Source organism: Cyprinodon variegatus, unplaced genomic scaffold (assembly GCF_000732505.1).
Source record: "Cyprinodon variegatus isolate N-32 unplaced genomic scaffold, C_variegatus-1.0 Scaffold805, whole genome shotgun sequence".
Lineage (NCBI taxonomy): Eukaryota > Metazoa > Chordata > Actinopteri > Cyprinodontiformes > Cyprinodontidae > Cyprinodon > Cyprinodon variegatus.
Window position 1 is genome coordinate 163,106 of NW_015151258.1, and position 13,243 is coordinate 176,348.

The 13,243-nt window shown below is 37.6% G+C and overlaps 1 protein-coding gene across 3 annotated transcripts in view; it reads left to right on the forward strand.

The window, feature by feature from the left end:
• The window catches only part of LOC107098733 (protein spinster homolog 3-like), a 25,352-nt gene extending 15,365 nt beyond the window's left edge, over positions 1–9,987 (forward strand). For all 3 annotated transcript variants that reach the window (XM_015396554.1, XM_015396553.1, XM_015396552.1), the window contains exons 6-13: positions 1,661–1,727; positions 1,835–1,977; positions 2,066–2,218; positions 2,306–2,495; positions 3,206–3,271; positions 3,360–3,458; positions 3,553–3,724; positions 9,582–9,987. In XM_015396554.1, coding sequence (XP_015252040.1) covers positions 1,661–1,727; positions 1,835–1,977; positions 2,066–2,218; positions 2,306–2,495; positions 3,206–3,271; positions 3,360–3,458; positions 3,553–3,724; positions 9,582–9,652 — 961 coding nt within the window. In that variant the 3' untranslated portion in view covers positions 9,653–9,987. The remainder of the gene's footprint in view (positions 1–1,660; positions 1,728–1,834; positions 1,978–2,065; positions 2,219–2,305; positions 2,496–3,205; positions 3,272–3,359; positions 3,459–3,552; positions 3,725–9,581) is intronic.
• The last annotated feature ends 3,256 nt before the right edge of the window (positions 9,988–13,243 follow it).

Sequence of the window (13,243 nt, forward strand, 5' to 3'; positions counted from 1 at the left end):
GTTGTAATAATTCAGAATTCCTAAAATTCCCCCGGTAAAATTTTTACCAGCAGGTGGAGCGTTTGGGACACCAAAAGTTCCAATCGCCACGGCTCTGGAACTGTTATAGCTAGAGGTCTGAAATGTTCTGCATTTGTGGTTGACATGATGCAGAACAAATATAATACAATAAAACCTGCCTTTCCTCAAGAATGTCTTTATTACTGCTGTTCAAAACTGACATATCATTTCCAAGAATAAAAAAACAACAACTTTGAGTCATGTTTGAACTGATGCAGGTTGGTCTCTAGTCAACCAATTTTAATTTATATATTAGGAAACTAGAGAGTGTTAGCTTTCAAATAATGTATTGCACATGTAATTTGGGCTTACAGTTATTTGCAGTTCTTCAAGTTATTTGCTTTTCCATCTGGGTATGCAAAATAGGCGAGGATTACCCAAAATAAGGTGGATGTTAAGAGGTTAATTTTTTTTAAAACTTTAATTTCTTGATAGCATTTTTCTTAAATTTCCATTTACAATATGTGTGTTTGACTTGCAAAATAATGGAACAAAACTCACTCCGTAGAGAGAAACTAGTGGAAGTGGTGATGAGTTATTACTACAGAAAAGAGGAACATGCAAACGCTTGAAGTTTTGTTTCCGATTCTACTTGAACTGAATGAAAAGAGTTGCTCCCATTCAGTTTAATTTGGTTTTGTTTGTATGGCTCCAATTCACAATACTTTACCTTGACTGATTGCATTAAGTCTGTCTTGCAGCAGTCCCTCATACCAAATATGCATGTAGTGAAAGTGGGAAGAAAAAACCTCCTTGTATTTTTACCAAAAGCAAAGATCATGATGATGAGGCGCCTGTGGTTCCTTAAACAGAGGGAGCTCAAAGTTTTGAGGGACATGTAAGAGTCTGACAGAGCTAAAGGCGAGAAAAGCAGAAATACTTTGAAAATAGTACGAAATTAGGATTATTCGTTTTAGGGAAGCTGAAGTTGAATGTTGAAAAAGAAGACCTAGTAGATATGGTTAGGTATTTGGATTGTGAAGACTGCACTGCTGAGTTACATAACAGCTGAAGGGTCGTGTTTGATATTGTTCTCTGTTTAGAATAAAATTTGTTCAGTGATATTCTATTATTGTTTGAAGCTTTTAAAATTTAGTTTTAACAGTAGAAAATAAAACACAACATAGAGCTGCTGGAATTATGGCACAAACCGAAGCGTGAAAAGCTTAAATAAAATAAATACATTTGGGTTTATCTAAAAAAATATGTGAATAATAATTGGTATAAAATGTTGTTTTGTTAAAAGTAAGAATCTTCAATAAGACAAAAATAAAAAAAATTTTTCCACCCGGTGTATTTAAACCCTGAGAAACATTAAAACCTTTTGGGAAAAAATCCCAGTCTAAGTTATAACTCCTGTTTTTCTGGGTTGTTAGTGCATAGAAGTGAAGATTAAAGTGGCTTTCATTCATCAGGAAGAAAGGTCCCTCCATCCTTCTCTGATTGGCTAAAAGCAGCATCTCTGTTTAAAAATAAAAACAGAGTTTTCAGTCTTTATACTAATTTGACCCTTTAATATGTTTGTCTTGTTTTATTTAACTCTATTTCTCGTAAAGTTCAACCTGTTTCTAAGGTGTTGACATTGTTTCCTTGTTTTCAGCGGTCTTGGATACATCACAGGGGCAGGGAGTGCTAATCTCACAGGGGACTGGCGCTGGGCCCTCAGGGTATAAAGTTCCCTAAATTCAAAACCACTGATCTGCAGCATTATTAAACACTGAGGTTTTCTACAGGTGTGAAAAATAAATGAGCTTTTTTTCCCTGCTTTTATCAGATCACTCCCATCATGGGTGTAGTGGGACTCATCCTGATGGTGTTCCTGTGTCCTAACCCACCCAGAGGGGCCGCAGAAACCCACGGAGATGGAGTGACGGGTCACAGCTCCTACAAGGAGGATGTAAAGTATCTTCTGAAGAAGTACGATGTAAAAAAAGAGGAAAAAAATGAACTTTTTGGACTAGTTTCTGGAATTCTTATATTATTTCTGATGTTTCTCTGATCTCAGTAAAAGTTATGTGTGGTCGTCGCTCGGAGTGACGGCTCTGGCCTTCCTCACCGGGGCCTTGGCTTTCTGGTTGCCCACCTTCCTGGCCAGGGCTCACATGACCAAGGGTGTTGAACGTTCATGCACCGGCGACACCTGCGACTCCACAGACAGGTTTCATCTCCAGCCTTGACCTGCATTTGTCTTAAAGTTAAAAAAATCAACATTAGTTTCAATAACTGCTGCCTTTCTCCTCCACAGTTATATATTTGGTGCTGTGACGGTGGCGACGGGCATTCTGGGAGGAGCTCTGGGCACCACCTTGTCCAGACATTTTCGGGATAAGTTCTCACATGCTGACCCGCTCATCTGTGCAGTGGGCATGCTCGGATCAGTCCCCTGCCTCTTCATCACCATTTTTGTTGCATCCTCGAGCGTTCCCGCTGCTTATGTGAGACACTGCATTAAATTATCAAGTTTCTAAGATTTTAATAGAGGAATTTAGCTCTTAACTAGCCATTCAAAAATTCTTTAAAACAAACCGTCATGTGGTTTCTTCTTAAAATGCATAAAAGGCAGAAACTTTTTTTTTTCATGATTTCTTCGAACATGTCTTTAAATGTAGCCCAGTTTCCAAATTAGTTCCATTAAATCTAGAGAAATAAAACAAGGAATGTATTAGCAGGGGGGAGATTTACCAATATGCAATACTAGGCAGTTGCCTAGGGCCCCCGAGTTCCTGGGGGCCCCATAAAACTAGAACTAGAAAAATAGAGAACAGAGAAGCAGTGAAAAGGAGGACTGGGTTATTTAGTTTGGCTGTCGTCCTTTTGGAAACGCAGAAAGGAGCAATCAGCTAAGTGAGCTTAGTGCTTGGAAAAAATCTTTCATTCCTTTTTTTTAACAGCATGAAAAGTCAGCTGAGCACAAAACATAGAGAATGTATGTCTATTCTATTAAAATTTCTGTATCTGCATAATGGGTCTCTTTGCCTGTTTTTGCCTAGGGCCCCAAATTTCCTAAATCCACCCCTGTCTATTAGATTAACATTTTCTTCATTCAGTGAAAAAGTAAAAAGTGACTTAATCACCTTTTTTATTTTACCATCACTTTATCATATTTTTTCCCCCATCATCCGTAACTTCAATGTTTTCGTTTCAGGTGTTTATTTTCTTTGGTGAGTTGTTGCTGTCCCTGAACTGGGCTGTCCTGGCTGACATATTACTGGTGAGGTCAAACTGGGATCATTTCTGATGAATTATAAAGCATTCTGCTGGTTCTCGGTTTAATTAGCCATTTTACTCGATTTCTTCAGTATGTCGTTGTACCAACCAGAAGGGCAACAGCCGAGGCTCTACAGATCACCTTCGGTCATCTCCTTGGTGACGCTGGGAGTCCCTACCTGTTAGGAGTGGTGAGAAATCCTTTTCTTTCGTTTTTTTTTTGCCCTTTGCAGCCTTTGTGGGTTTTTGCTTCTTGTCTTTAACTCTCCTTCTCCATTTCCCCAGATATCCGACGCCATACGCTCATCTAATCCTAAAACCCATGACTGGAACTTCCGCAGCCTGATGTACAGCCTCCTTGTTTGCCCATTCGTTGGGATCTTAGGAGGAGTATTTTTTCTCATCACCACCATGTATATTACTGAAGACAGGAAAGCAGTCCAGCGACTTGTTGAAGGTAAGTCACGACTGACCACTCCCACATGAAACTTTTTCACTACTCCAGGGTGAGGGCCTTCCTGAAGGCTTCTATTCAAGGCTCACACTGGCTCTCTTACTAATTCTCCGTAACTGCAGACATAACTAAATACCTTAGTGGCAACTCAGTTGTCTGCAAGCTCAGAGGTAGAGAATGCCCCAGCTGCTGAGGACATTGCTGACCTATGACCTTATTCTTTCCATTGACTGAAAGCTGCAACAAAAAGTACAACTAATTGTGCCACAACCATCCGCGTCTCGTCATGTTACAGCCACTGCCTTGTCTGTGTTCTGTCTGGATTTACATATTCCTGGTGTGGAGGGAACATTACAGATCTGAAAAGTGTGGCATGAATTTAAATACTGCAAAATCAGTCCATCCAATTCATCTCAGAGGTTATTTAGTGAGTAGATAGTTCTCATGTGTGGTATTTATAAATCCAGAGAACAACCAGCATCATAAATATTATGGAAAACAACAGACAGACAGCTCAGGAGAATGGGATGAGAGGATGGCTATTGCTTGTTCACGCTACAAGTTACTGATGATAGGCAGGGAGAAAGCCATAAAGATCTTGTAGTTTTCCACAAAGTAAACGTCGGGTTTAACGTCACAGGCCTGCAGGTAAAGCTACAGTAAGTCAGTTGCATAAAACAAACATTAAACGTCTCTGTAAACATGGCATTCCTACCATGAAATGAGTGGCAGCATCATGCTGTGGGAAGGATTTTTCCACAGGAGGGAAACCAATGCATGTCAGAGTTGATGGAAAGATATGAAGTCAGCATTGGGCCAAAAGTGCACACATGTAATAAATATGAGCAGTTTTATTTAAAACACGCCTGTAGATTCTCTCCTACTTGCCCTTGTTTCTGCTCCCTCATGTCAGCTTTTGTCATATTGAGGTTGAAACCAACCAGAGAAAGTAAACTGCCTGTGATTGGCTGCTTTTCAGGAAATCCTGCCTCTTGTGGCAGTATGGTTTTCTTCCTGGTTGCAGATGGTAACGTTAGCATAGCATCTTCAGGCTAATTGCTGTTTGAAGAGTTGAATTCTGACTTTGCATCCAACAACCATCTCTGTAATCATATGGCAATTTTATAAACACAGTGTTAGACAAATTTAGAAATGTAAATGTTTGGTTCAAGTATAAACAAGAGTTCATTAAGGCCTCACTTTCCTCAATATAAACAATTCAGCTAATGTTAGCTTAGCCCATATGAGGTTCCAAATTCAACATAAATTTTAGTGCATATTGCAAATGCTGCTAGAACACATTCATGACTCTGATAAAACTAAAATATTTAATAAGAATATTTACTTTAGCAATTAGCATGAAGATACTTTACTAACGTTACTAGAGCTCATCTGCCTGGCTGTGTGTTTCCTGGACGGGGCCGCCTTTTACAGTTGCCTTTTGTATCTCTGCTTCTGTCTCCTTGAACTCCAGTCTGCCTCAGCAGATGGCCGCTCACACTGAGCCTGGTTCTGCTGGAGGTTTCTTCCTGTTAAAAGGGAGTTTTTCGTCTCCACTGTCGCTACAAGCATGCTTAGTGTGAGGGATTGCCTTCGAGTCAATGAGTTGATGCAATCAACTGGTTTTCCTTAGACAGAAATCTTTGAATGAATTTGACTGGATGATCTGGTGAACTGTAACTTCCTTGACATGTGTTGTGAATTGGCGCTATAGAAATAAACTGAATTAAATTAATAGTGATATTATGAGATGAGCTGAGGCTTTGAGGTGTGTGTTGAGTAGTGGAGTCGAGTAGTGGAGGGGGCATTTCTGCGAAGTACCTATCAAGGCTTACTTCATTTAGGGTAGGGGCCAAAACCGATGACTTCCGAAGCCCAGCTACCCCGCCATACCATGTGACCACTTCGCCCGCAAAATCCGTCAAAAATGTAAACAGCCTCAGTATTCAGTCAAGATGTAGGAGTTTGTAGGAGAGCTGAGGTCAGTTGGATAGAGTTTGGATAGATTCTAAGAATAGATTGATTGCAAAAACAAAGAATCTAGTTGGTTAAAACAATTTTGGTCAGATTTAACAATATAATGGTCATAATCTGAGCAAGCCACTGCTTACAGTTGTATTAGTATTTATTAGTACTGCTTTCAAAGCAACTGTTACTACTGTAAGTGGTGTCAGCTGTAAGACTTTGCCTTCCAATCAAATGGCTGTTGGTACAAGTCCTGCTGTAAGCTTTTGAAAGTTGCTATAATGCTTAATATTTTTTGCCGATGTGACCAATTTGTATTGGTTTGCCCTTTTAACAATATACATTGGGTAAATAAACTGCCAAATAGGTTGTTTTAACCAAAACATTGGTTGAACATAGCTTCCAACCCAATTAAAACCAAAAACTGTGGAGAAACGATTATTTTTGAATAAAAATGACTAACACCATTCATTTTACTCATCATTGCCCAGTTTGCTGTCTGTCTACTTGAGTTTATTTAACTAAAATGAGAGAAAAAAAGTATACCTTAAAAGATTGTTCTCTTCTATGACATTTTTATGCACGAGAAAGGTACAAAATATTTTATTATAAACACCAATCATGAACAATTTTCAAAGGAACTTAAAAAGTAAAATAACAACAAAAACAATTGCAAAACAATCACAGACTATATTACTAACTATAGTTATGCGCTCCACCAGTAGGTGGTGACATGAAGCTTCATGAACTGTGGGCATCATGGAAGCAATTTGCCCAAATGCTTCAATGCCTCATGAAGCTTCATCTCACCATCACTTGTTAGTAGCAAAAACCGGTAAGAAAACAGTGCTTTCGCAAGAGGCGGGATTTCGTAAAGAAAGTAGCCAAAGTTTACTTTCTCAGGTTGGTTTCACCTTCAAAGTGAGAAAAGTTTACATGAATTTACAGAAACGGATCAACGAGCGAGTAGGAGAGGATCTTGGGAGAATAAAAAGCAATAGAGCACAGAGAAGGAGCATGGAGTTAATGCATGTGGATCTTATAAAAACACTTTAGTTTCAGTCTTTGTGATATTAAAGAGGTTAGACGGCATGCTATGATCCGCCCTCGCTGCATTCCGATACTCTGGATTGTTTCAAGTCTCCTTCCTGTGGAGGGAGTAGAGGTGCTGACATGTTTGATCAAAAGAACCCATGCATGATAAAGTTCTTAATTAACTGGGTTTCTGTGAAGTGATTAACCTTTCCTTTCTGTGTTATCACATCCAAACACTCTGTTGTGCTGAAACTGGAGTCAAACCTCCTTAAAGCGTCCCTTTAGGAAGAGTTTCACTCACTCACTCGTTTCCCCCACAACCCCTGCTAACACAGTAAATGGCTTCTTTTGTGCCATAACACCTATTTCTCCTTCTTTACAGTTGTGCTACCCGCAGAGATGCACTTATTGTTCTCACATGCGGGTAAAGTTGGAGCTTTTAACCGTTGTAGACAGATAAAGGCAGCATTTAAAAAATAATGAGAAGGAACACAAAAAAAGTGGAATTTGAGCATTAAGACCTGCAGTGGGAACAAAGCTTAATATACTGCCTGAGTTACAATAACAGGGTTTCAATGAAAATGTACCCGTTTATTAAAGAGATCCAGGTAAAGTTCAGGCCTACTCAGGAAGCTGAATTGAAATACATGCCACACTTTTTTTAGGTTTCCTACGTACCCAAGGTACCCAAGGGTACGTAGGAAACACCGGACCTGTCCTTGAAAATGGGCAAAAAGAAGGATGCATATGTCAGCCGCATAACAAGGAGTCTCCCAATCCGAACAGGCCTTAGCGCTGCGCTATGACCTCATCGGCCTACGAATCGTGCCTTCGGAGGACGCAGCCCCTGAATTTGAACACAGCATAGATGAAAGCTATAGCTTGAGTGAAGGGCTGCTACAGACCACAGCTTATTCCTCTGATGACATCGTAAAGGGCTTTTCAGTCCATTTTGAGCACAACTTAGCTAAGCATTGGAGAAAGGCAGTGATAGCACTGAAATCATTTTCTTTCACTAGTGAACGTCATACACAGGCTTCAGGACACATATAACTGTTAAATGTTTGTATGAATTTTGCATAATGTTGGACCTTTAAGAATGGTGAACCATGCAGACCTGCATTAATATGCTGCTGACTTCAGGTTCTGAAAAAATCGTCCCCTAGAGCTTTAATAAATATTTTTTAAGGATTTGGTTTGAGGCTTTGAAACAAAGCTTTTGAGTTGAGTTGAAAATCCCTTTGAAGGAAAAAGCCTGATGATGTCATTGCTGATGCATTTTTCCTTTGCGTCAGAAGTAAGGCTCAAGCAATTAATCTGATTAATCGTGATTAATCGATTATTGAAATAATCGTCAACTAATTTAATAATTGGTTAATTAATAATCGTTAAATGGAGTATAGAGACTGTAAAACATGCCTTGAGCTGAGGGAGCAACCCACTTAGAGCAGTAAACATTTTAAAGACTGTCAGTAAGCTCTATCCAGAACTCCTCAAGTGGAAAAGTTTTAGTTTCCCCTGGTTTAATTTTATTAAAAAATCTTCTTTTAGGAATTTTTTGCTGTCCAATTAATAAAATAAATTACTGATAGATTAATCGATTCGCAAAATAATCATTACCGTAGTTGCAACCCTAAATTAATGTTAACTAAAACTAATGAAATATCGAAAAGTAGAATTTTTTTTTTTTTTTAATATTTTTTTAAGCCTAACTAAAAAAAATTAAGAGTGAATGTACTCAGTTTTCATTTATTTCTTTATGGTAATGCATTAATGTGAGGTTTCTGGTTGCTGTTCATGTTTTTTTATTGCTGTACCACATTACGCCAGTAGATGGCAGAAATAGCAGTCTGTCCTTGTCTGGGATTTTAATGCTATTATTTAAATTTTTTTTAGTCTTGCCTCTGAAATTTAAGACTAAAACGTATAAAAGCTAAACTAAAATTTCACACGTTAAAAAGTAAAAAGTAAGCTAAACTAGCTAATAGATAATAAAAAACATATTAAAATTAAAATGAGGTTAGAAACCAGAACTCAAGATTAAATGAAAATAAAAGCCAGTGACAGTTTCTAAGCTGTTTAAACGTTGGTCGCACTGAGAAATGCAGTGAAATCTGAGGCTGTAATAGATGTGTAACTTTGATCATCAATGCTGTATCACAAACTTCCTGGAGATGTAACCCCCGCTACATTTATTGTTTATTTGATATTTTTTTTATTTCCTGACTCATAGGGTAGTGTTAAATATGTTGACATCCAAATTTGTTCATTTCTCAGAACAAGTTAAATAGAGGAGAAGCAAAATTATTACAACAGGTCAGTTTTCAAAGAAAATGTATATAAAGGTACCAAGGAAACGTTGCTCAAGACCAGTTTCAACATTGCATAAAAGTTTTTTTTAAGCAAATTCTAGAAGAGAAGTAAGGCTTTGCTGAAATGTTGCAACTCATCCTAGATGTGCATCTCTAAACCGGGCCCGCCTGTGGAGCTGGTTGACAAGTTTTTTTTGTATCTCTGCTTCTGTCTCCTTGAACCCCAGTCGGCCTCAGCAGATGGCCGCTCACACTGAGCCTGGTTCTGCTGGATTTTTCTTCCTGTTAAAAGGGAGTTTTTCCTCTCCACTGTCGCTACAAGCATGCTTAGTGTGAGGGATTGCCTAGGAGTCAATAAGTCGATGCAATCAACTGGTTTTTCTTGTATAGAAAACTTTGAATCAATTTGACTGTATGATCTGGTGAACTGTAAAGTGCTTTCAGATGAAACGTTTTGTGAATTGTCGCTATCTAAATAAACTGAATTGAATTAAAAAAAAAAGAAAAAAAGAAAAATGGTTTAAACTGGATTGTTTTTGTGTTTTCAGAAGATCTACACTCACAGCAGGGGCCCACAACCGATTCCTCCATGGAGCTGAGTGACAAGAGGACTGTTTAAAACCAAACCACTGAGGAGAGATTATTAGACTGTAACCAAGCAAACACTGATGAGGAAAGGTGCCGTTAAATGTTAATCAGTGTCACTCTTTCATTAACACGCTGCTCAAAGGAGCAACTGATCAAGTAAAGGCAAGAAACAGGTTCTTATTCTTCATTGTGTGGGGATACGACCCAATTACTTCAACAATGTAAAAAAAAAGCTCCAATTAAGAACCTAGTGCCAACTTCCCACAGCAATACCTCACCATGGAAAGACTGATGCACTCAGATCTAATCAGCCCAACATTACCTCCCATTTTGAGGCCGCCCAGGATACTGGAAAAAAAAGTAATTATTTTGATGTAAATACTGTTTTTTGTTTTAAGAAATTAATAAAAAAAACTCTTTAAACTTTGAAGTGCTTTGTTTTTTTCCACGTTTAAGTTTGATGCATTAAGTTTTGATAAAAATCAGCTTAAACAGTATTAAAGAAAAATTACAAATTTTCTAAGTAACTGCATTTACTGGGCATGAAAATCCCCCCAGAAGTCATAAACTGCATCAGTAATCCTCTCATGCAACCAATTCAAAGCAAATTAGTCCACAGATAAAGTTAAGGATAAATTCATTGAATGCTTTTAGAGTCATCTATTAACTGATCTGTGTAAATTACATTAACTATGCATGTGATCAAACTAACACGCATAGTTTATCTGGATTTTGTCACATTCTTCACACAAAACACAATGCACTTGAAACTATTCTTCCTTTTAACTTTGGTGTTTGTAGTGACTTCTAAGACTTCAGCTTTGTTTTCATCGGATCAGACTAGATTCTCCTCCAATTGGACTGGCTTATCCAACAGCAAACTGGATCCATCAAGTATTTCCTCAGCAGAGGAGTCCTGGCAGTGGACTGCTTTACTTCTCTTTAACATGTTATTTCCAGGTCATCCAGAAGCTTCTTTGCTCTTAGACTACCACTACTGCTATTAGCACTACTATCACTACTTTGGAGTGAATTTTGTCCCATTATTTTTACAAGCAAAGAACACATTTTGTAAATAGACATTTGTGAAAAAAAAAATGTTCTAGTTGTTTTAATTCATCTGATTCAGGTCACATGCAATTGGTTTTTTAAAATTAAGTTTCATATTCTTCATGTCCTTTGCAGCTATAATGGGACAAAATCCACTCCATATAAAATTACTACAACTCTAAGAAATCTTTTAACAGAAATCTGTTAAAAGGGAGTTTTTACTCTCCACTGTCACTATCAGCATGATTAGTGTGAGGGATTGTCTTTGAGTCAATGAGTCGATGCAAAAAACGGGTTTTCCTTAGATGATCTGTATGATCTGTATGATCTGGTTGAAATGTAAAGCACCTTAAGATGACATGTGTTGTGAATTGTTGCTATAGATAAATAAAATGATTTGCATTTAACTTTGGTCATAATTAAATAATTCCAAAGTATAAAAATCTAATTAATGCAACGATGAATAAAAATTTTTTCATGAGCTGAACTTTTACCATTTTAATGCTCTGGAAACTGTATTGCAGTGATAACACGCTGCTGAAAAATACAACAACAAAAAAATCTGTATTTGCCTCAAATTAAAGGTGTTGCGATCTATCTAAAAAGAAAGATCATTTATTTTATTTGTAAGAGTGACAGGACCCGGGTTACTCTAGATGATTAAAACTGTCAAAAAAAAAAAAAAAAAAACTCAGCTGGAAAGGAGAAACATTCCTGTTAACCCAAAATGAAAAACTGTGAAAAAAGGGGGAAACTAAAACTGCATTGTGTGTTTTATCAAAAAAAAAAATATGAAGATGTATACCTTTTTATTGAATCTTGTAATGATATTTTATTGTACATAATTTCATTAATTGAAATACTCTGACATTTTGAATCCTGTGCAAAAATGTTTACCCAAAAATTAACCGAAATTAAAAGTCCAAAACAATCATAACTTTGCAAAGGAAAGCAGAAAGCTTCAAATTCTCCACAGTAATTATGGCAGAAGATCACATACTGTCACATATTGAGGCTGTGTATATTGTCTATTAAAAGAGCCACAAAGGCTGCAGACCCCTGATCTAACGGATGAACCTGGGGACCTCTTAGTACAACTGAAGCATGAAGCTGACAGTAATGTCTGAATAATTAATAGTGTAAATTGTATTAAATTGGTCCAAGGAACTTTCCTTTCAGCACAGACCATCATAAGTCATCAATTTAATCTTAGACTGGAAAATTGTACCTAAAATTCGGAACAGATTTCTTTAAATAAGTGTTTTTTCACATCATTTGGGGAGGTAAATAAAATTAAATGCTACAGCAACATATTTTTGCCCTTAAAATAGGATTATTGGATGTTACACACCTAAAATAACAGCATGGATGCTTTTTTCTCTTTTTAAGTGTAAATCATCTAATTCCATTGGCAAAATGTTTTACTTATCTGCTTAAATCAAGGAAAAATAAACCCTTTAAAAATTTACTTATATCTAAATGTTTGCAGTGTATGTTTTCAGAACAGGGTCCAGGGCCAATTCAACAGGGGCGCCAGCCCCAGTTGGTCCCTCCTAGAACCACCGACGGGGATAGGAATGAGCACAGCTAAAGGTAACATAGATTTTTGAGGGGATATGTTTTATTTTTCACTTCAGTTTCTGCAGTGCAGTAGCTCAGAAATCTGGGGAATTGGTAAGTGTGAAATATTTTGTCCACTAGATGGCGCAGCTGCATTAGATTAAAAATAAGATTTAGACAATATTCCTTGTTCTCAAATATTGACCAGCAACCAAACAAAAGAGATTTATTAAACCTATCTAGTGGACCTGGCATCAGATTTAAACAAATATATGCCCATAGACTGTAGGTGGCATTGTTATGATTATGTAGAGGGGTGCAGCTGTAATAAAAACCAACATAGGGAGAGGCCAGGTTTCTACTCAGGGTTACATTAAAACCAAACAAGTTTGCGACATAAAAAGGCCTGATCGAGCAGAAAGATCACCAGTAATGAGCGTCACAGGGTCATTAGAGAGGAAAACGCCTTCACAACATACAGCTGTGTGGAAGCAGGCTCTCTAGGATAAGAAATATCATCCCTAAGTCAAAAAATAAATAAATAAATAAATAAATAAATGGAGATATTTCAGTTCCAAAATACAGAGACCAGGTTAACAGGTTAATATCAAATTTAGCTATAAGAATCCCTTCAATCTGGGCCGTCAAACATGTTCTTTTTTCATGCTGGCAAATAGAAGAAGTGGTTGCACCCATTTCTCATTGTTTAACCCTAACCACAGACCTCAGACAACCTTGTGATCAGCCTTACACAGTTACAATGCAGATGAAATATTGTAAAAATGCCATGATTGTGTGAAATAATAGAGCACTGTGGGGCTGCTGTTATGATGTTTAGCAATTGCAAGCACTGCCGCCTTCCAGCCAGGCCTTCTGCTGAGAGTATCCATGTATGTATGGGTTCTTTCCAGGTACTCATGCTATTTCCTTCATCTCAAAAACATGACTGTCAGGTTAACTGGTGGCTGGCTAGTTCAAGTGGTTAGTCACCCATTCTAAAAACAGAAGGCCT